We start from the raw sequence: 22,057 nt of genomic DNA on the forward strand, positions 1-22,057 counted from the left end.
ATGTTTGCAAATGCTTAACCACTTGTTCTTAAATCTTTCTGTAAAAAAATGAACTTTTGGACCTAATTTTATGTAGTGATGAAGAACTTGGCTGGAGGTCAAAGACTTGCTTTGTGCACGCTGTATTGAAACATCATATGATTATGTGTGCTGGTTTCAATGAAGTTTTTTGTACCTGGCTATCTTTGTTCTTACATATCAATTCTGTATCATAGTACTTCAGAAGCAGTCTTGCAAAAAAGTGGATGGCAGGGAAAAGATTTGTAGGGTATTTCATGTAGAGGAATTATTTAGTTGTATTTTTAATTTAGCTCAACAAACCTCTTCCAAAGCACATTTTAGTCTAGAAAACTATTTATTTTTGCTCTCCAGTTATAGTTTAATACCTTACAGTCATGGCACATCTCTATGCTCTAAGGGTGAAGGAATATCTTCTTCAGAAGAAACTCAAAAATAGCAGTGAAATGCTGCAAACATGCCATAAACTATGCTTTCTGAATTGCCGTATGACTTTTGAATGGACTCTACTTATGAATAACTGTTTCAGGGCTTGAGATTTCACTTCAAATCCTACTAAAAACTGATGACTACTGTATCTGTGTTTGGTTTTGTGCCGGCCTTGCCTGTGAGCTCAAGTAGTCCTCTGCTGTGAGAGGAACTCATGTTAAAATTATATTCAGCAGCCAAATTCCCTCTTAGTTTTCCTCTATTACAGGTGCTTTGTTTTTTGAACATCTTCATAGCCTGCTTTGATAGGTCTTTTTTTGTTTAGATGTGAATTCCTTTATGTTTTCTTTGGTTTGTTTGTTTGTTTTTTAATGAAATCAGATTTTTCCACAGTACTTTGTTTATCATCTCCAAAATACCAGGATGATTTTTTTTTTGCCTGCTAGCAATTGCTTTGTCCTAGATTCTGCTACACTCTTGGATTATTTACCTGGGATTAATTGATGCATAATTTTTTGCATCTGGTGAAGTGTTTAACTATCACATGTACTAAACCCGATTTTAGAGCAGAAATACTTGTTGTTAATCCTGGGTACCAGAGAGATGCTCCCATTCTCTACTCGTGTGCCTAATTCAATCTTTTGTGTATATAGAGTGCCTTGAAAATGTTACTATATAAATACCAAATATGCCCACAGTTTTTTTGCATAATTCTGACTGATCTTTCTTGTTTCTCTGTATTAGGAAAGCCTCAATATGGAAAGAACTAACAATGAAAATCCTGATGATCCAGGTAGCATTGCAGGCTATTTCTGCTTTAAATTTTCTTGACTACACGCTAGCCAAAAGCCTTGTCTTTAACAATTGAGATGGGCTGAACTACTTGTTGTTTTTCATCTATTAAAGAATTTATGTTGCTATTGCCATTACAAACTCTAGGGCTGTACAGTAGTGAGCTTAGAACAGGTATTCAGAGGAAAAAGAAAATCCACTTGTTTTTCTGAAATGCTTACAAGATAAAAAGTTGTGGACAGGTGGGAATGTGTCATATAGTGTGTTTTGAATACATCACATTTGCAACAGTACTTACATAACTTACCATTGTGTTGATGTGCAGTGGTTTCACCAGAAGGAAGTGAAGGAAGACAAGGTGATGGCCTGCGCCGCTCCTTCCGGCAGAGGAAAGCTGTTGAGCGCTACGAATCTCCCTTGGAAAGTAGGTGTGCTGGGCTGCCTTGGCTGGACACCTGTGCTCACCAACCTGCTCTATCACCCTCGCTTCTCAGCTGAACTGGGGAGAGAAAATAAGATGGAAGGCAATCTGTAGGTTAAAGCAGGTCACCAAAGCAAAAAAATAAGGTTGTGCACAAACAAACTAAAAAAAGAGGTTTTGTTTTCTGCTTCCCATCAGCAAGCGATGTCTGGCCACTTCTCAGGAAGCAGGGCTTCAGCACGTGGTAGTGATTGCTCCAGAACGCAAACATTTGAAAAAACAAATACTCCTCCTTCCTCCTAATTTTCTTAACTTTTATAGCTAAGCTCACGTCATATGGTATGGAAAATCCCTTTGGTTAATTTGGGTCAACTATCCCAGCTGTGTCCCCCTCCCAGGATCTTGCCAGCCTACTGCTTGGGAGTGGAATGCTGGGGAGACAGCCCTGATGCAGTGCCAGCACTGCTCAGCAGTAGCCAAAACACCGGTGTGTTCAACACATTTCCAGCTACCAAGGCACAGCACAGCACTGTGGGAGCCGCTGGGGGGAAAATTACCTCTATCCCAGCCTGACCCAATACAGTATGTTGTACAATACTATATATTATACAGTTTCTCTTGAGAGCTAATTTCTTGTATGAAAGTGAGGGGTTGTTGATTTAGGTTTCCTTTTTATTTCTAAATGAAAATACATGCACACAACTTCTCTATATTTCTTACTTCATTCTGCCAGTAAATTTTATTGAATGCATGTATCCTGTGTGCATTCTGTTTTTTTTCTTGCAATTTGGCATCCTTATTGTTGCTTTTCAATTTAAAAAATTACCTATCCGTGCTTAAAAAAATAACAAAGAGATTTAATAGTCTTACTCTTGTGGTTTTCAATGTTTCTTAAAAATCAGGTGTGTCTTTTTATTTCTATTGTGCACTGATTAAACCACCCAACATCCCCTCCTTGAAACTTTCCCTGAACTTAGAGATGGATAATACATGTCCCATTTTTTGCCTTTGACTATCCTGGTTTCTCTCAAACTTGTTTGTAACAAATTCTAAGTTTTTTGCTTTTATCAGATCTAAGAAAACGTAATGTAAGCTCATCCAACTATACTCCACCTGTCAAAGAGAGAGATTCCAGCAAAAAACCTAAAAGGTTGGTGGTTTATGATAGTTTTCCTTTATAAGACTGCTGTTGATATGTGTTGTGCTGTTCATATGACTGAATAATACTTTCAAGGCTTTTTGGACTGGTGATAATTAGAGATTAATATAATTGCAGATTACTACTGTAGTAGTCTGAGGGTATAAGGAAAACATACACTGCAGGGGAGGACATCCTTTTTACTAGTCCTTAGATTTTATTTGAAAATGCTGTATTTTTTGGTCACTAATGAGGTGGTGATGGGACTTGTGGCTAAGATTGTGTAACTGAAATTTCATTTTTCTGGAATGGAAGCCATAACGTCTCTCTGAAAATCTTAGACTTGAAGAGTGCACAAATTAAGATTTAAGACTTAATCTTCAAGGGTACAATTTATTAAAACTGAGGACAACTTACAAGGAGAGCCTGTATGGAAGTTTAAATGGATTTTTTATTCAATTACTCAAGAGAGTTCACATTTCTTTACAAAACTATCTTTAAACAAGAAAAATGCCTAATGAAATTCTAAATTATAAGTTGCAATACTCATATTTGTAGGTGCTAAGAGTTGTTAAAATAATTAGCTCAGTTTAAAGTTGTTTATTTAGTCATGGCCATTAAACATAAAACTGTTGGAATGAATAACTATTTAGGAAGTTTATGCTCATTTATAAGGTCTTTTGGATTTACTTGGTATCATTAGAAAATCAAAAATTATCTAACTGCATCATAAATTAGGAAGCACTTTTTTCTTTTTCCTTAATTCAAATTAGGTCTCCTTCAGCCAACTCTCAGAAAGATGAGCTCCGAATAAAGGGACCTCTGAATGATCACATAAAAACAGAAGCAACTCGGAAAGGCAACTTCAATGAAGTTCACAAGGATCACTTGAAAATTGGAGCAAGCCTGGCTGGTGTGGAGCAAATGCAAATAGATGGTTCAGTAAGTATTTTTACCTCATGGTGTCAGTGGGACATTTGCAGTATTTATGGAAGCTTCCAGTAATGGGCTCTCTGCAGCTCCTTTGACTTACAGTTTTCTCTAAAGCAATTTCAAATTGCCACTAACATTTTCTTTGTGCTGACATCTAATTTGTGATGGAACCTTACAGCTATTGCAGCTTTCTTTAACATGCGTTCTGTTGACTTCATCTTTAGGCACAATTTCATGGTGTGGGTGGTCTCTCTGACCACATTTCAGCTTTAAAAGAGATGGTCATTTTGCCGTTGCTTTATCCTGACGTCTTTGAGATATTGAAATTTAAGCCTCCAAGGTAAGAGACACCATTTAAAACTGTAAGTTCTTAACTCAGTTATTTTCAGGAGAATATCCAGCTGGGGTATCAACATGTTTCTATGCTTCAAAGTTTTCAGCAGTGTTTAAGATTCTTTTAGGCACTAATAAAAAGTAATTTAAAAGAAAGGATAGAATATAGCATATATGTATGTTCAGAGATTTACTGTGTCAAAACTAGTCTTTAAAAGGTGGAGTTGGAGATTTTTTATTTTTTTTTGGAGTCTGGCATGCAAGTGGACTTGATCAGTTTGTGAGTAGGAGGGCAATATCTGCTGCTGGTTGACTGTAATTTGTTTTGTGGAAGCCCAGTTTTGTCTTACACCAACTCTTTTTTTTCCCTCAAGTATTTCAGGTATTAGTTTTACAATTGATGGGACTTGCAGCTAGAACTTTGCAGTGTTTTTTATGTTTGAGCTGAAATAACAATCTGTACCTGTTGTCATCTTATTGCAAAGCTCCCACACCTTCTCAGTGATTTCTCATGGGCAGGTCCTCATAACACTTAGTCCTTTTTCTTCACAGCATAGCCAACAAACTGCAGCTCCCCTCACAGCACAACCAACAAACTCCAACATCTCCTCACCCAGCTAACCCACTCTTTTGTAGCACTCTCTTCTTATTGGACACAGTTGTGGCCTGTTAAGGGCAGGCCTGTTCCTAATCTTCAGTGATTAGTGCAGCTGCAACTCCTCAGGTGCAAGACTATCTTATGCACAATTTTCTTACATTCTGTCCCTCCACAATTCCCCCTTTTCTTTTAATTACAAAGTTGCAACATGTCTGGAAAGATATGTTTGAGTAAATTGATATTATAACATATTCACATATCTCACTTAGGACTAACTATATACAAATGTTCAGGCAACACGTCACTAGGAACATATGTTTCTAAGTTCTGATTTAGTTTTGCTTTTCACAGTCTAGAGCATCAACCTAAGGCTTTTCATAAACAAATGTTGTGTTTACTGTCTTTTGCAGGGCCCTTTGCAAAAGACAGTAAACCCAGTACAATCATCTTTTGCGTAACTTCCATTTAACTTTGGAATGCATCTCCATCTCCTTGATTCATTACTCAAACTTACATTACATATTATCAGAAACTCTTATACTTACACTTCTAGAATATTGACAGTATCAATAGCTGTATACCTTCATAAGCCAACTCACAAGAATAAGCTAAAGGCTATATATATTAGGATAGTAACAAATCAACAGTTACATCATTTTATCAATAGCTATACAACTTGAACAACATCAATCCAGTATCTGTCAGGTGTACTTATGCTTATGGAATATAAACTTTTTCACTTATGCCTAATTGAAGATTAATAGCTACAATTCACAAACAAAACACACGTTTCATCAGCAAACAAATACACTATACTGAATGATAGAGCTACTCTGTCCCCAGTTCCAACTGCTGTTTTAATAATTCTCTTCTTCCTTTTACAGTTTTTTGTTGTATTAGTTGGTCACTGCAAGCCTCTCTTGCCCTGCTCTGTTTTCCATGTAGATGAAACAATCTGTTCTTCACTTGATATGTTATTTCTCATTGTGTCCCCAGCGGCTCACCTGTGCTCCAGGTATCAAAATCTGTCAGGTCTGGACCAAGCAGTCTCCCCTGCTGCTCTCAGTGCTACACTGGGCTCCATCTCCAGCTGCATCTCGCCCTACAGCCCAATCCCAAATGACATTGGGTTGCTGTGGAGATGGCCACTAAACAGTTTTAGGAGGCTTCTCTTACATATTGTCTGTGCAGCTCTGACTCTGCCTGTCAGAGCTCTATGTTGCTTTTGTTCCAGTGCTCATGCAGCAGCAACTGAGCAAACCTCCCCCTGTGCTCCTCAGGGGCCATGCTATTGCTGAGGCACCGGCTGCTGCTGCTGTGGCCAGGCCATTTGCCGCTTCTATGGTGCCATTCCTGTGTCCTGCTGCACATACTGCCCTTCAGGGGGAACCTGGCACTGTCCTGGGTCCCCTCTGGACTGCAGCCATACCTTGGCAGGGGCCACAGGGCTTGCTCCAATGCACCAAACAAGCAAAGTGTGTAGCATCCACTCCTCATATCCAGCACTCTTCTTCTTGGGGGTGGTATCTCATACATTGTCCAGACTTCTAGGCTCCCAGGTCTGCCTGACTCCACCATCTAATTTCTCTTAGGTCTGCAGTCATCTTCCTGAATCACCTTGGGATCACATTGTTTAATATTTAAGTCCTCTTTCCCAAACCACCACAGGATCACCTCCTTACTGCTCTCTCTACAGTTCTCTACCTGAATCACTACAGGATTATGTCAGAATCAAATCAGTCTCACCAATTGTTGTCATCTTATTGCAAAGCTCCCATACCTTCTCGGTGATTTCTCATGTGCAGTTCCTCACAGCACTAACTCTTCTTCACAGCGCAACCAACAAACTCCAACTCCCTCCTCAACCAGCTAAACCACTCTTTGTAGCACTCGCTTCTTATGGGACACAGCTGTGGTCTATTAAGGGCAGGCCTGTTCCTAATCTTTGGTGATTAGTACAGCTGCAACTCCTCAGGTGTGAGACTACCTCCTGCACTATTTTCTTACATTGTATCCCTCCACATGTCCCCTTCTTACACAGCTAAGCCAGTTCTGTGTTTATGAAATGAAATTATTGGAGATTAATTGGCTTTATGTATCTTTGCTCATGGTATATTGAAATAGGACTTTAAATTATTTGCTTCCAGTGAATTTAAAAGTATTACAAACAAAAGAAAATCTGTGTTTTGCTTCTTTATTCGTTGAAATTCTTTTTGAAGCAGCAGTGCATTGACTCTTCTAGTTGATGGAAATACAGAAATGCAGAATACCTTCCCATTTTTAGACTACTTCTTCTTCCTTAATCACCAGCAAAGGGAGACCAAATCCAGTAACTCAAAGCTTTTTAAGGGGGAATGAAATGCTTTGCTCTCGAATCTCGACTTTTATGAAAACAAGAACGAATATGCAGTTTATCTCTGAAAAAATGAACTGATGATTCCTAAGATAGCTCAGTCTTAGATTCTGCATTGGAAATTTGCTCTTGTTTTGCTTCACTCTACTGCAACCATCTCTGTTGGTTTGTCAGAACTGGGATGCTACTATCTTTTTGTACATCTGCATTATTCTCTGTATTAATTTTGTTTCCTTTGTCTTGCAGAATTGTGTAGGAACACTTTTGACTTTTCTCGCACTTCAGCTGTTACTAAAATATCCATGAAGTGTTCAGCCTAGGAGTGCAGAGTTGTGTATTTTAGGGATGGGGGTTGAAATAAATACTTTGCCATTACATTTTTTCTTATGTGAATTTTTAAAAAAATTCTTTCTTTTAAATTGTAGAGGCTGTTTATTCTATGGTCCACCAGGTACTGGAAAGACCCTGGTTGCTCGTGCACTTGCTAATGAATGTAGCAGAGGTGACAGGAAAGTGACCTTTTTTATGAGAAGTGCTGCCGACTGCATGAGTAAATGGGTAGGAGAATCTGAACGACAGCTGCGTTTAGTGTTTGAGCAGGTAAGGTTGAAATATGCCATGTGTTCTGTTGGAATTGTAGCTAACTTTTTGTGGTCAAGAACTCACTCTTTTTCATGTTTTGTAATCTTCCACTGAAATGGGATTACCAGTGTTCCCTTTCTCAGTGGAGTCTCTTGAGATGTATTGAAAAGATTACTAAAGCAAACAAGAAAATCACCACCACCCTGAAAAACCCTTCACCATGTACACAACTCAGTCATAAAAATGGTCTCAAGAAGCAAGAGATGGTAGCTTTACGTGACAGGGAAACAGATGCACATGTTCATTCAAATTAGTAATGGCAAGTCACTTCCAGAAACTTTGAGCCCTGTCCTCATGGTTGCCAAATAGCAGTAAAAAAATCTGGTATGATTTTTTTCTGTCACCCAGTCTCAGTGGGTTGACAAGCTGCTGTTTTCTGTTGACAAGCTGCTGTTTCACATTAGGCTAATTAACTAGATTTAAAAAATCTAGTTCCATTGCCTTTCCAACCATAATGTCTTTCTTCTCTTTCAAGTAGTAATGTTTTCCTGATGTCCGTGTTCCTGTGTTTTATTTGTAGGCCTACCAGATGCGACCTTCAATTATTTTCTTTGATGAGATCGATGCTCTTGCTCCTGTACGGTCCAGCAAGCAAGATCAGGTTCACAGGTAGGACATGTTTGATCTTTGTGAAAAGACCACAACCTGTTTATCTTGATGTGACACCTTCATTTTACCTGAAAACTAGTAATTCAGAGCTAGTGAATTTCAGATGATTTTTAAACAATAAATGGAAACAATTCACTAAGCTTGATATCAGTTCAAGGTCTGTGTTACCTTACCTGTATTTTGCTGTACTAAAATAATTCTTTCACTGATCAGTGTCTTGTCAATAGAAACCTGTCGTTTTTGAATGATCACTATGTGGGACTCAAGAAAATTTACTATACCAGTGAATGAAAATTATGTTTTTCTGTTAGCTCTGTTGTGGGGACACTTCTGACACTCATGGATGGCTTAGCCAGCAGAGGAGAGGTTGTGGTAATAGGAGCGACCAATAGACTGGATTCCATAGATCCTGCCTTACGAAGACCTGGGCGCTTTGAACGAGAATTCCGCTTCAACTTGCCAAACAAAGAGGTCAGAACTTCAAATCAGTCTTATGTGACAAAGTCCATCTTTGTACCAACCCCCTTTAACAAGGCAGCATCGTGGAGGAGTGCAAGTCTCCATCTGTAGTGTACAGCTTGGATACAAGAGGGATATCTGGAGACTTTCCATTGTACTGTGAAGGGCAAACCTGGTACTGAATATATATAGGAGTAAGATGATGTCAACAAGTAGTTACTTATCTCTTGGACAAAGATATGAAGTACACTGCACAGGGGCAGCACTTTGAGTTCAGTGGCAATAGCTAAGCAATGAAGAAATTTGTTTTATAGCAACAAAAATATTGGGATGGGGATGTTTGGGGGAGAGATGGTGTACAAAATTGTAACCCTACTTTTGTGTTTTTTCTCTGACTATCACTGGTATTTCTTGGCAATTTTTGGAGTGAAGATAAAAGGCTAGTTGTATTGAAGGCTAGCAAAAGTGCATGAAACACTGCATTTAGCACAAACCTTTGTATACAGTATCTATGTGCTTTCAGGAACAAGAGACAAGGTGCCATGAAACAGATCTAATACACAATTCCCTGCTGTGGAAGAATTCTAGAAGTGTGCCATAATTAATCTGTGAACCAGAAGATACTTCACTGAAAGTCTTGCTCGGATCAGAGATGATAATGGGCCATGTTTGACATTTTCTGGATGAGTGACAGTAGTCTGAGTCATAGTTTTTGTTCTTGGTAGCAACTGTACCAATTTTAAATAGGACTGTTTTCTTTGAATCAACTGGCAGAAAAGCAAATTTGATGAACTACTGAAACCTCACTGTGAAATTTTGCTAAATTTGAGAGAATTTTCTTCGATGCAAAATGTCCATTTACAGATGAGGCTTTTACTACAATTTGTTCTTCAAAATCATTAGGTCTCATGCTTATAAAACTCACTTTTTATGGAAGATGCACCTGCCTTTTTTCTCCTACAAGAGTTTGATGTAAGAATTTAAGAATGATTAAATTTCCTGCTTGAAGAAGCAGCGAATGTATTAATAACTGATGTTTAAAATACTTAGAAGTTTAGCAGACAAAAGTATTTGTAATATTGTGAGAGGTTTGGGGGTTTTGTGTTGTGGTTGTTTTCTTAAGAGAAAACTTAAGGCAAACTAAATGCAACTATTTTGTTTCTAGGCAAGATTAGAAATTTTCAAAATTCACACACGAGACTGGACCCTGAAGCCGTCAGACAACATACTTGAAGACCTGGCTGAGAAATGTGTTGGTGAGTTTGAAAGCAGTGTGGGTGCTTTTCCCCTGGCCAGTGTTCAACCGCTCTGCCCCCAGCCTGTATCACTGCATGGGGCTGTGACAGAGGTGCAGGAGCTGGCACCTGGCTTTGCTGAACCTCATGCTCATTGATCCAGCCTGTCCAGATCCCCCTGCAGAGCCTTCCTGCTCTCCAGCAGATCAACACTCCCAACCAGCGTAGTGTTGTCCACAATCTTACTGAGAGTGTACTCAATCCACTCATCCACATCATGGATAAAGATATTAAAAAGGACTGGACTCGGTACTGAGCTTTGGAGAACACCACTAGTGAACTCTCTGCCAACTGGATGTAGCATCATTCACCAACACTCCTGGCCAGGCCATCCAGGCAGTTTTTAACCTATATAACACAAATATATGTTGATGTAACATTTGGTTCTTGTTTTGTTTGTCAGGATTCTGTGGTGCTGATATTAAAGCCTTGTGTGTTGAAGCTGGGCTCTGTGCTTTGCGCCGCCGCTATCCACAGATACATGAAAGTGACAAAAGACTGAAGATAGATGCCAGATCGATTAAAGTAACAGCAAAGGATTTTGCCATGGCCATGCAGAAGATTGTTCCAGCATCACAGAGAGCTGGGGCTTCACCTGGGAGAGCACTACCATCTATTTCAAAGCCTCTGTTAGAAAACACCCTGGAAAGAATTTTACAAGCCTTGCAGAGACCATTTCCCCATGCAAAGCTTGCACTGAAGACTCAAGGTATTACAATAACATCTAATTGTTATACTTTGCATGTGCAGAGTGGGAGCTGTGTTTCAGTGGAGAGCTCTGAGTTCTCTACTGGAGCCCCCTATTACTGACAGTAGCTCACATCCCATTGTAATCTCAGAGATGGATCTAAGGTTTCACATATGAGGCACTTCTTTCCAAATTGTAGCATCATAGAATGATTTGCATTGGAGGGACCTTAAAGGTAATCTAGTTCCAACCCCCCTGCCTTGGACAAGGACACCTTCCACTAGACCAGGTTGCTCAGAGCTCCATCCAGCCTGGCTTTGAACACTTCCAAGAACTAGGCATCCATGACTTCTCTGGGCAACCTGTTTCAATGCCTCACCACTCTCAGAGTAAAGAATTTTTTGCAATTATCCAATCTTAACTAACTTTCTTTTAGTCTGAATCCATTTCCCCTTGTCCTCCCACCACATGCTCTTGTAAGGAGTCCTTATCTTTCCTGTAGGTTCTCTTCAGGTACTGAAAATTCAAAAGTAGGTCAACCTGAAGCTTTGTCTTTTCCAGGTTAAACAAACACAATTTTCCCAGTCTTTCCTCAGAGGAAAGGTCTCCATCGCTCTCATCATCTTGGTGGTGCTCCTGTGGACTTGCTCCAATAGGTCAATGTCCTTTCTTTGCTGGGACCCCAGAGCTGATGCAGCCCTCAGGTGGGGTCTCACCAGAGCAGAGGGCAGAATCCCCTCCCTTGGCCTCCTGCCCATACTGCTTTGGATGGAGGCAAGGACACAATTGCCTTTCTAGGTTGCAAGAGCACATTTCTGGGTCATGTCCAGCCTCTCAGCCACCAGCAGCCCTAAGTCATTCTTGGCAGGACTGCTCCCGATCTATTCATCCCCAGCTTGTGTTGATACTGGGAATTGCCCTGACTCAGGTGCAGCACCTTGAACTTGGACCTGTTGAACCTCATGAGATTCCCATTGTTGCAGTTCTTGAGCTTGTCCAGGTCCCTCTGGATGGCATCCCATCCTTCAGGTGTGTCAACTGCATCACTCAGCCTAGTGTCATCTGCAAATTTACTGAGGTTACACTCAATTCCCTTATCTATGTCATTAATGAAGATATTAAATAACACTAGTCCCAGTAGGCACCCCTGAGGGACACCACTTGTCATTGATGTCAACTGGAACTCTGAGCAATTGATTACTACCTTCTGGATGTGACCATCCAACCACTTTCTTATCCGTTTAATAGTCCACTTAATCACTTACCCGTCTGTCTCCAATTTAAAGAGAAGGACACTGTGGGGAATGATGAAAATGAAAACTTCACAGAAGTCCAGATAAATGACATCTGTAACCCTTTCTTTGTCCACTGATATAATCAATAGTTATTATAAATATAGTAAATAAATGCTTAAATGAGGGGAGAAGGGTTTTTCTGATACCTAACAACTACAGAAATTGTTCCTGATCATCTTCATTCTAAGGAAAAAACTTCCCAAGTGTTTGTCAATACAGAGATAATACCTGATGCAAATCATAGGACATGGGACAGCTTTGCATAAGTTTGTGCAATGCCCTTAGATCTGTGGTAGGATGTACCCTTCAGATAATAGCATTCAAATAACAAAATGCAAGAGAAATGTTTTCCAGCACTGGTTTCAAAGGTGTATTAAAGCAAGAGCGAAATATGAACTATTCAGTAAAGATAACAAATTTCTCTTGTCTTTAAATACTATTTTAGGGAGTTATGGGATTGACTGTGATGATGATGACTCACCATCAGTCTCTGAAAAGAAGCCTGAGAGCAAAAAGGCAGAATTCCGCACTTTGAGCCGGTACATGTTTGTCCTCTTTATGGTGACATTTTTGAGATGGCTGCATCTGTAAAATGTTATGTAAATATTTGAGGGCTGCTAGATGAAGGAGTTAAGAGTGTGTGGCGGGGTGATCAATATTTGCAAGAATTCAACCATGAAGATCCAGCTGGGTACTAGATCTAACTGTTCTGACTATAGTGCCCTAACTTGTAAAACAGATCAGCCCAGCCTTCTTTTACTGAGTCAAACTGGTTCACATACCATTAAAGCAAGCTGGTTTAATCCATAGTATTCCTTCAAAGACCAAAAAAAATGCTCATTCTGTCCTTTTAGCTTAAAAAACCTCCATGGATTTATGTAGCCATCTTTTACCTTCCAAGATGGTTGAACCAGTAGCAAATTATGTATCAGAAACAAAATCAAGAAGTAGTTTGTTAAATCACTGGGAGAAAAATTTAAATGATGCCTCCATTTTTACCTTTACCCTACTGATTTTTTGTGAACTTTCGACATTTTAATTGTCGAAGTCGTGTAGTCCAATAGCTTTAAAAATAGATTATTGTCAGATATTTTTCTCCCTTCCTATGGCTGTGCTGCCCAGGAAATATGACTTGCTGAGGTTGGTTAGGTTTCTAGGGTCTTTTACTTCAGCAAGTAAAGGTACAATAGTAATGTGGTGGGAAAATGCACAAACCTCTTCACAAGTGTATTTCATGCAAGTAAAGCAAGATGACTAGGAAATTAATATCCAAGACAAATATGAAACAACTAGAATACTGAATAAAATTAATATAAATCTTACACATATTTAGTGTAGTGCTGTAATTTAAGCAATCAAGTCATGTTCTTCTTCAGATACATATAATGTATTTCACTAACCACATTCATTTTTTTCCTAGAAATGTGGTTTTGCCCCTTTCTTCCCACCATCTCCAGGAACTGTGGCCAAATTTTAGCTAAATTTGACAGGTGTAGAGATCTCACTTAAAGTCAAGACAAGCTGTGTATGGACAGTAAAGACACCCAGAAAATGGCTGTGTATGGACAGTAAAGAGACTCAGACTGGTTTGAGCTGTAAGAATTGTTATTTTGCCCTGTTATCAGGTTACTGACCAGCTGTTTTGTGTGTGTTTGTCTGGACATTCCCCCTGTGGGATTTAAGAACTGTTACTTAACCCAGCCAAAGAAATAATAGACATGCTGGGAACTGGCAGGATGTTTTAGCAGAGGAGTGATACCAGTTTTTGAGAAAATAGACTTTGATAAATAGACTGGTCTTCTTGATCACAGAATCACAGAGCAGCTTATTATTTAGTGGAACATGGAACATATTTACCAAAAAAAAAAAAAAAAAAGGGAAAAGTATTTAACATCTCTGTGCATCTTCATCACACTTTTTTAAACTTGTTTTCTTCTTACTGTTGTAGAAGTCCTTCTTACCAGCCAACATCTTTCAGGCCACGGTTCTTACTAGTTGAAGAGCCAGGATGTGGGCAGGCTTTTGATTTGGCACCTGCCATATTACATGCCCTGGAAAAGTTTCCAGCTTATACACTAGATCTACCCACCTTGTTTGTTAGCACCACATCACAGGAAGAAACATGTTCACAGGTATCTTTTTTTGCTGCTGTTGTTGTTCTCATAGGATTCTTGAACTGTATATAAACTAGTAACATAAGCACAAATCACTGTTAATGGAGTTGGCCTGATTTGAATTTGCTGTTATGTGTTGACTTTTGTCTGAAAATTCACTTTTCTTGTAGATGGAATGATACTGAATAAGGAGATTTTTACATAGCCATGTTTCATTTCTATTTGAAATGAAAGAGGGAGGATGTTGCTAGCAGCTTGGGAAGGTGAGAGGTGCTGCTAATAAGCCCCTCTTTGTGGCAAGTGATCCTGCTTGTCTTGATGGGATCCAGAAAGTTGGTTTTGTTACTTCTTAGGTCTCTCTGCTCCCAGTAGCTGGCTCTGCATCAGCCTGATGGTGTCATGCACTTTTTGTAACCTTTTTTTTATTGTATTTGTAAGGCAGCCAAAGTTTTTGTGAAAAGAAGTTTTTTTTGAATATACATATGCAGTCTGTACTACTGCAGTGAAATGCAATGAAAGCATTCCAATTAATGGAATGCTTAAATGTGCAAACCGATGTGTGTCCCTTAACTAGAAAAAAAATATAAGCAGATTACTGCAGTTTTGATTTTTTTACTTTTAGGCAGGAAATCAATTTAATTACTTGGCATTGCTGTATTAAAATATGTTTATCTTTGTTAGCAGCATTTTAGAGCTGTACAAGTCAGGACAGACTCATCATGTGACTCGATACTCGTTTGCCATACAGAAGGAGCAATTATCTTTTTTTTATGTCATGGTTGCACCTATGGCTATGTAAATACCCTGACTGCTGCATGGATATATCGCACATTTGTGACAGGGACTCCCTACATATTCTTACTGCGAAATGATGCATGGAGAAATTGCCATGTGAAAGGACTGTTGCACTTCCCTCATGAAGTAGATTTGTGTCCTCTTCTGTGATTGAAATGCTGTTTGTCAGCAGTGGTTTGTGGTCTTTCAAAGCACATCATCTGGTCTGGTGGATGCTTTGATAATGAGAGGAATGAGAGGCTCTGAGTGATTTAACTCTTCAGGCAGGCTAAGGACTAGTGACCTCTTATAAAATGTTCTTGAAATTATGATTTGTGACCAGTCTTATTTTACTGTGCTAGCCCTCATCTTTTCACATAGGTCTTTGTTCAGGCTGTGCTCCAGTCTAACATGGGTACGGGCAAATGAACTGAAATGGAAATGGTGCAGGCACAGTTATGTATTGATTTCTCCAGGCTAATACATCTTGCTGAAGGATTAGTCTTGATTTTTCAGGCACATCATCACATCATCTGAGTTTTGAGGCTCTTTAGGAGTTACCTTACCCCTAAGTAGTTTTGAAATCTGATTCAGTTCTGTTTCTGTCTGCATAGCAATGTCTATGTTTGACTCAAAGTGAAAATGTTACCTTATTGTTAAGGAATTGTTCATTCATTGGTTTGTCTTGATGTCTTGGCTTTATGCACTCCTATTTCACAAGATAGTCTGACTGATACGTAGTTACTCAGTGGCTTGTTCTACATTATGCAATTTTCTTATCCAAGCTTTCATTTTACTAGTTGATAAGAGAAGCTCAAAGGACAGCACCAAGTATCATTTATATCCCACAAATCTCTTTGTGGTGGGAGGCTGTTGGACCTACACTGAAAGCTGGTTTTACAGGATTGCTGAATAACATTCCATACTTCGCTCCAGTTTTGCTCCTGGCAACATCTGATGTGCCACATGAAGATCTCCCTGAGGAGGTATTTCTGCCAATACTTTTCTTTCTTTGTTACTCAGTTTCTTGCTAATTTACAACTTCTTGAAATGCTCGAGTATTCTGCTGCTCTTAAGCCAATTTATGCTGTTATTACTCAGGCACCAGAACCTCTTAAAATTTTCTTAGAATAAAAAATGCTGAAAGCATTTGTCTAAAGTGTTTTCTGAGTGAAGAGATTGACTTTGACCCAATTTTTTTTTCCCTTCTCACACACTTGTGCTTACTAGACAGACAAATAGATACACTTCAGACAGCCAGTTCAGTAGCTTTGAGATTGTTTGGTGTGTACTTAGTGAAGAATACACAGTGCTTGAAAGATAGCTCGGAAAAAGATTGTTTTTCTGAAAACATTTTTACTGAAAAAGTGCTGTGGTCATACTGTTAGTGATAGAATGTAATTTCTAATTTAAATTATTTCACAAAAAATCAATGTCTTCATTTGGGTGGAAACTTGGCAAATTAAAAAGCTAAGGACAAACTTCTGTTTAAGCAACTTGGAAAACAATTTTTAGTTGTATTTCTTAATGAAATTAATTAAGAACACATGCTGTGTTTTCTAGAATCTGAGAGTGTTCATTAAAGGAAGGTGTTTAAAATATTAATATGTTGCTCTGATTGTTTTGTATAAGTAGCAAAGTTTTTATAAAATTATTAAGTACCTTCTAAAATAAAATAAAAAATAAAAAAAAACAAGAATCCCACATTACCAAAAGTTGTCACTTGTCTGCCAATCCTTGCCTCTTCCCTCTATAACTGTCATAAATATTCAAGCTGAAGGACATCAAGCTGGGTAAATGTACAATAAGCAGTATTTGGGGAGGTAAATGTCACCCCTTTCTGATTGGTTTATCATACTTCTTCTCATGGATCTTAAACTTGAGAAGGTTGATTAGAGAAGGTATTTTAGTCTGCAGTGCTATGGGAATCCAGCCTTTTAAGGCCAAGAAGTTGAGTTTAAAGCTTGTTTTATCTAGATGAGTATTCAGTGTAATTTAGAAATACACTCATCTGTTTGGAATAGAAAACAAAAAGTCTTTGTGGCCTTATATCTGAAATCTCTTTTCTTCTCATGGTCTAGATAAAAACATTGTTTAATACTAATCGTGAAGAAGTTTTCAATATCCCGCGGCCTACCTGTGCTGAAAGGAGAGGGTTTTATGAGAACTTGATTATGAAGCAAGCTGCTGAACCCCCTGCATCAAGAAACAATGCAGGTAAGGATTTTCTACCTATACAACTTTGTTAACAGCTAATACAGTATTTGCTTTGGTGATAATTCTCTATCAATCATTTTTCATGTACTTGCATTTGAGCACCATGAATTGACTAAAATTTTTCTTTGTTATTGCAGAGAGGTACCCTATTTCAGGTACAGGATACTTAGCTGATACTCTCTTCCACATTACGAGAAATCCTGACTTAAATTTACATTATTCCAGATTCACAGGCACACCCTTCTGCAAGATGTTCTCAGGTGGATGGGCAACCACAAGTATTGGACAAGAAAGCAATCAAAATTCTAAAACGAGGAGTGTTTGTAGATTACTCTGAGCTCAGAGTAAGTCTAACTTCAATTTTGTTAATTCTGAAGTAGGACATTTTCTTTATGGTTGTGAATTAAGTCAGTTGTTAACCAATGCCAGTTCAAACAATTTACAAGAGGGATATATAGCTTGTGAAATAATTCAGCCTGTAAGGGACTATGACAGTTGTTTCTGCAGCTGGTGTAAACTGCTGCTCTTGCTGTATTTTTAGAAGATGGGGTTCTCGTCCTAATTTTTAATGTAAAAGGGCTTGTTAGATTTTAATATAGCCCAATGACAACCTTTTATTACTGTTAGTTATTAATGCAGTTTTTATGATGGATTCTGGTAAGGTTGTTTTGTTTTTCTGTTTGCATGTTTTCATGTATTTGGAACCAGAAAAAGACGTTGATTTTTAGCAGTTGTGGCTTTAAACCTGAAATTAGCCAGTTGACCTAAAGCACATCCTGGATAAAATACTAATACCCACTTTTGCAGAATTCTTTCAAAATCCAGTGTTAGAATTTTATGTTCTTACAGTTACAGAGTTATAAGGTTTTTATAATCCCCTATAGGAGAGGAGTTGTTATCCTAGGCTATAGCTGGGGAAAGGGTCAAAAGTGGGCCTAGCTGCTGGGGGTAAAAGAGGTTCCTTTGCTTGAACTGGAGAGGGTATAAAAGAAGGACCTGACTTTCAGGGAATATTGGTTGGGCAAAAATTGGGGCAGTTGCTGGCTGAACTCCTGGAGTTTGGTCAAGGCAGAGGAGGCCAGTGTTTATCTGTCTGAGAAAGGGAGTGTTGTTTGGATGTTTCCTCTGTATGGGGATAATATGACCAGAGTGGTATCTCCTCTGATGAAGGGGCTTATCCAAACAATTTCTGTCACATTTTTAAGCTGTGACATAGTTTGTAGAAGTGAAACTAGCATTCTAAGGCTGGTGTCCTAAGGAAGCAAATTTTAGGGGATTTTGTTGTTCACATCTGCCTGCATATGGAGAGAAACCACATAGGTTTTTCTAGAGTGAGAGTGCTAATAGCATGTGCTCCAAAGTTATTTCCAGCTGGAGAAAGGGTAAGATATTTCAGCTTATATATATTTTCAGCTGTGAGGAGAAAGCTACAGTCATGAAACATGTCTGTTTAGAAAACTTATTTCCTTAACATGAGTGTCACTGGAACTTGACACTTGTACCAGAGAACCTCATTGGAACTTTCCTGAAGTCATTAAGCTGCATGAACCTCCAAAATATATCCGCTTGGTTTTGTATGGGATAGGATTTTTTTTTATTATTTGTTTGGGTTTGTTAAGTTGGTTTGATTAGTGGCAGTTTCTGTTTGTTTATTTGCTTGGTAATAGGCATACAACTTGATGAACAAATAGCAAAGCATGCACTCACCTGTGTGGCAGCAATTAGAGGTCATTTCACTGGAGATGTTGGCCATGCACCGCTGTCATGTCCTACGTGTTTTGCTTGCAGCAGCTGAAAGCTGTGTGGGTTTTGTGCCTCCTAGCTGCACGTTGGATAGAAGGAAGTTCAGGGAAATACTCAAATGTTGTCCTAGCTAATCTGAAAAGGGCTGAGTTAATGGCAAGCAGCTGTGAGGCAGTAATATTTTCATTTGATGCAGCTGTTTTCTTAAGCTATATCTTCACAACCTCACACACCACAGTTACTGGACAGCAGTGGTGCCACTGGCTTGGTAGTGTTGCATTTCCACAGATTATCACATTCACATCTCCACAACAGAAGGAACTGTATGCCAGATTGGCAATTTGCTACAGGTGGTCATTCTGCTAGTTCATCCACTTCTGAGTTGAAAGATAGGAGCTAGCTGGTGTTTGGCACAGTAACATCCAGCTAATGGATAGGGGTGAGTGCCTAAGGAGCTGCTATTTCCAGCTGGCACAGTTGTACGTGGAAGATCTGTAACTTGTCTTCCAAAGACATATTTTCCAGGGCCCTGTATTGCATTTCTAATGAAATACAACCGTGGCTTCTCAGTTGCAGCTACTCTATAACAAAGTGGATTGTGTCATTCCCCTCTGTTCTGGAGGCAGTTGATTGGCAGTTAGGATCATTGATGTCATAGATTGATGAGTAAGAAAATATTGTCTGAACTTTAAACCTTCCTTTTGTCTGAAGTGTGAGAAATTGTTTTCTCCAGTTAAATCTTGTGAGATATTTAATCAGCTCTCCAAAGTGCCACTTTTATTTCACAAGATACGAAAGTAGGACATACCTTGTCCTATTCTGAATTGTAGTTTCCACTTTTTTTGTCTTCAGAAATTGTTGGATGCTGTCGTCACAGCAACTGAGAATGTCAGTATATCGAGCATGGCAAAACTATATTCTGTTCTTAGCATGTGCATTTATCAACAGCGGGAAAATCCAGACAAAACCAAATTAGTGGAGGTAATTGTTTTTGTCTTATAGCACTTTCTGTCACATAGTATTATGTATATGTATGTTATGCATATGTATGTGCTCACAATTATTTATCACTCTTTACTGCTTAGTTGCCTGTGTTACAAGACTTTAATTTCTGGATAGAAGACATCGACTCATATTGCAAACCCATTATTGACTTTTGCATAATTGTTGGTAATTTTGGTAGAAAAAGGCAATGGGTTCACCTACACAGGCCTCTCAAACCAGTTTGTCTGTCACTAGTCTTTCTGAAGAACTTTTCCAGCTCTATAAAGAAGATGGGGGGCTGTGAAAGGAGAGCACTTTTCTCAGTCTGCCACTTCCTATTTCTTCCCTTGCAGGCAGGCACATAGGGTAACACTTGGATAGCACTCATTCCATTCTTGAAAAGAAATTAAATATGAAACATTACAAGAATTTCAGTATTTTCTGTAGGCTCAATAGACTTCCTTTTTAACTTGGCATGGCTCAAGCATCTTTAATATGATATGTGGGGAACTTTCTGCCTACAATGCTTTGATGCTACTGAGTCCAATGCTCTAATCTCCTCCACTGAGAGAGTATTTCCGAGTTGTGGAGCTCAGCAGAAATCTTCCACAGGCATCCATGGTCCCAGGCAGGCATTCTCAGTATTAAGTTGTTTTAGATAGATTGAGTATTCAGTCTTTAAGATCCTTGAATCCATTTGTCTTTCAGATGTTTATGCATGAAATTACGTAAAATTATTTATGCTTCTAAGTCTGCCTCAAGGAAAAAAAAAAGAGGAAGCCTCTTCTCTTTAGTCAAGGAGACCATTCCTGGAAAATGTGCCCTTCTCTCATCTAGCAAAATAATGTGTTTTAGTATGAGGAAGGATTTGTTTATGTTATACCAGGGCTTGTGGGCTCTTGTGACTGGACTTGACTTTTTTGTTCATTTTCTGTGTCTACTTTTAGCTTTAGTTCCAGCTTTCAGTAGTGGCTCTTCAGGAACTGTATTCTTTTTTATTGTAGAAAGCACCTTGATAGAGATCCATTGTTCCTTGAGATAGATCCCTGCAGTTTCTCTGGCCTACTCTCTGCTTTGGGTGCCTAAGGACTTGTTTGAAGCTAGTGGGGCTAGAAAGGAATTGTGATGGTGGTAGCACATATATTGGCTAAATATCACTAACACATATGTACAGATTCTTGATTCTTTTGATGAAGAAGTTATCAGGGTTCTCAGGCTTGTATTTGCACTGACTTCTAATTTGTCTTTTTTTTTCTGTTATTAGGAAATGAAGAAAGAAATTGCAGCCCTGAGTTGGCTGTGATACTTGGCGTCAGTGTACTTGACACACTGTAATATATGGCTCCCAAATAGATAAGTTATATTTAGCATGTCTCACTAATTGTAACAGCTATAGGAAAAAAGATGAGAAGAAAGAAGCTAAGTATGTAACTGACACCAGACATAACGGAGTGCTGAACCAGTGACACTTGGTGAAATGACCAATATAATGCCAGAGTATGAGGAACAAAACAAGCCAAGTTTATTCAACTGGGTAGTTACAGAAGTAGATCATGCCCACTGGATTGAGAAAGGATCTGTCTGAAGAAGGGAAGGCATCAGCTGGAGAAAAGCAGGCACCAGCTTGAAAAAAGATGGAGCATGTGGGCTAATTAGCATATGAAGCAAGAGAATCATTCAACCAATAGAAGATTGAATATTAATGAATAGGAAGATTGTGTAATTGGGAGCCAATCAACGTTAGTGTCTGGAAAGTTTTGATAATCAGTATGCTGGCTTTGTGGATTCACTGCCTACCACCCTTTTCTGCACAGAACTGAAAATAAATCCAATACCTCTACTTTGTATGGCTCAGTCTTTTGCACACAGGGTGAAAGAACCCGTTTCACAACAACAGTGTTTTCTTTTCAAGAGAACAGCATAGAATTCTTCTAAAGTGTTTTGATTCTGATTCCTGCTGTTGTCTCAAACCTTCCAAATATTTTTTATCACTGGAAGACACTGGAATAGCTTATTTTTTTCTTTGCTTCAAGTTTATTTCTAGTGAAGAGAAGCTGAGGGGCCAGGAGTAGGACACACTTGTGGCTCTGGCTGCCCTGTCACCTCACGGGGATGGGTCAGGAGGCACCTGAGTGCCCAGGGTGCAGAAGCAGGCAGGCTGGGGTGGCACTGCCGCCTCGTAGGCAGCTGTGGTGCAGCCTCCTCCAGGGCTCCAGCTCCGA

At 39.0% G+C, this 22,057-nt stretch overlaps 1 protein-coding gene across 1 annotated transcript; it reads left to right on the plus strand.

Annotated features, from left to right (window-relative positions):
• The first annotated feature begins 1,203 nt into the window (after positions 1-1,203).
• Positions 1,204-20,139, plus strand: LOC131559408 (ATPase family AAA domain-containing protein 2B-like). The gene is made up of 15 exons (XM_058807783.1): positions 1,204-1,240; positions 1,565-1,663; positions 2,732-2,810; positions 3,572-3,740; positions 3,956-4,071; positions 7,441-7,615; positions 8,178-8,266; positions 8,578-8,737; positions 9,891-9,981; positions 10,424-10,729; positions 12,449-12,564; positions 16,973-17,108; positions 17,334-17,452; positions 19,704-19,832; positions 20,035-20,139. The coding sequence occupies exons 1-15, from the start codon at positions 1,204-1,206 to the stop codon at positions 20,137-20,139; spliced, it is 1,926 nt and encodes a 641-aa protein (XP_058663766.1).
• The last annotated feature ends 1,918 nt before the right edge of the window (positions 20,140-22,057 follow it).

The sequence above is a fragment of the Ammospiza caudacuta genome, chromosome 1 (genome assembly GCF_027887145.1).
Source record: "Ammospiza caudacuta isolate bAmmCau1 chromosome 1, bAmmCau1.pri, whole genome shotgun sequence".
NCBI classification, from domain to species: Eukaryota; Metazoa; Chordata; class Aves; order Passeriformes; family Passerellidae; genus Ammospiza; species Ammospiza caudacuta.

What these genes read in the sequence shown, in the direction of transcription:
- LOC131559408 (XM_058807783.1), top strand. Translation starts at nt 1,204, where the DNA reads ATGGAAAGAACTAACAATGAAAATCCTGATGATCCAG. An exon ending in TGCGTTTAGTGTTTGAGCAG is followed by an intron (nt 7,616 to 8,177) that starts GTAAGGTTGAAA and finishes TTTTATTTGTAG; the next exon opens with GCCTACCAGATGCGACCTTC. An exon ending in CCTGGCTGAGAAATGTGTTG is followed by an intron (nt 9,982 to 10,423) that starts GTGAGTTTGAAA and finishes TTTGTTTGTCAG; the next exon opens with GATTCTGTGGTGCTGATATT.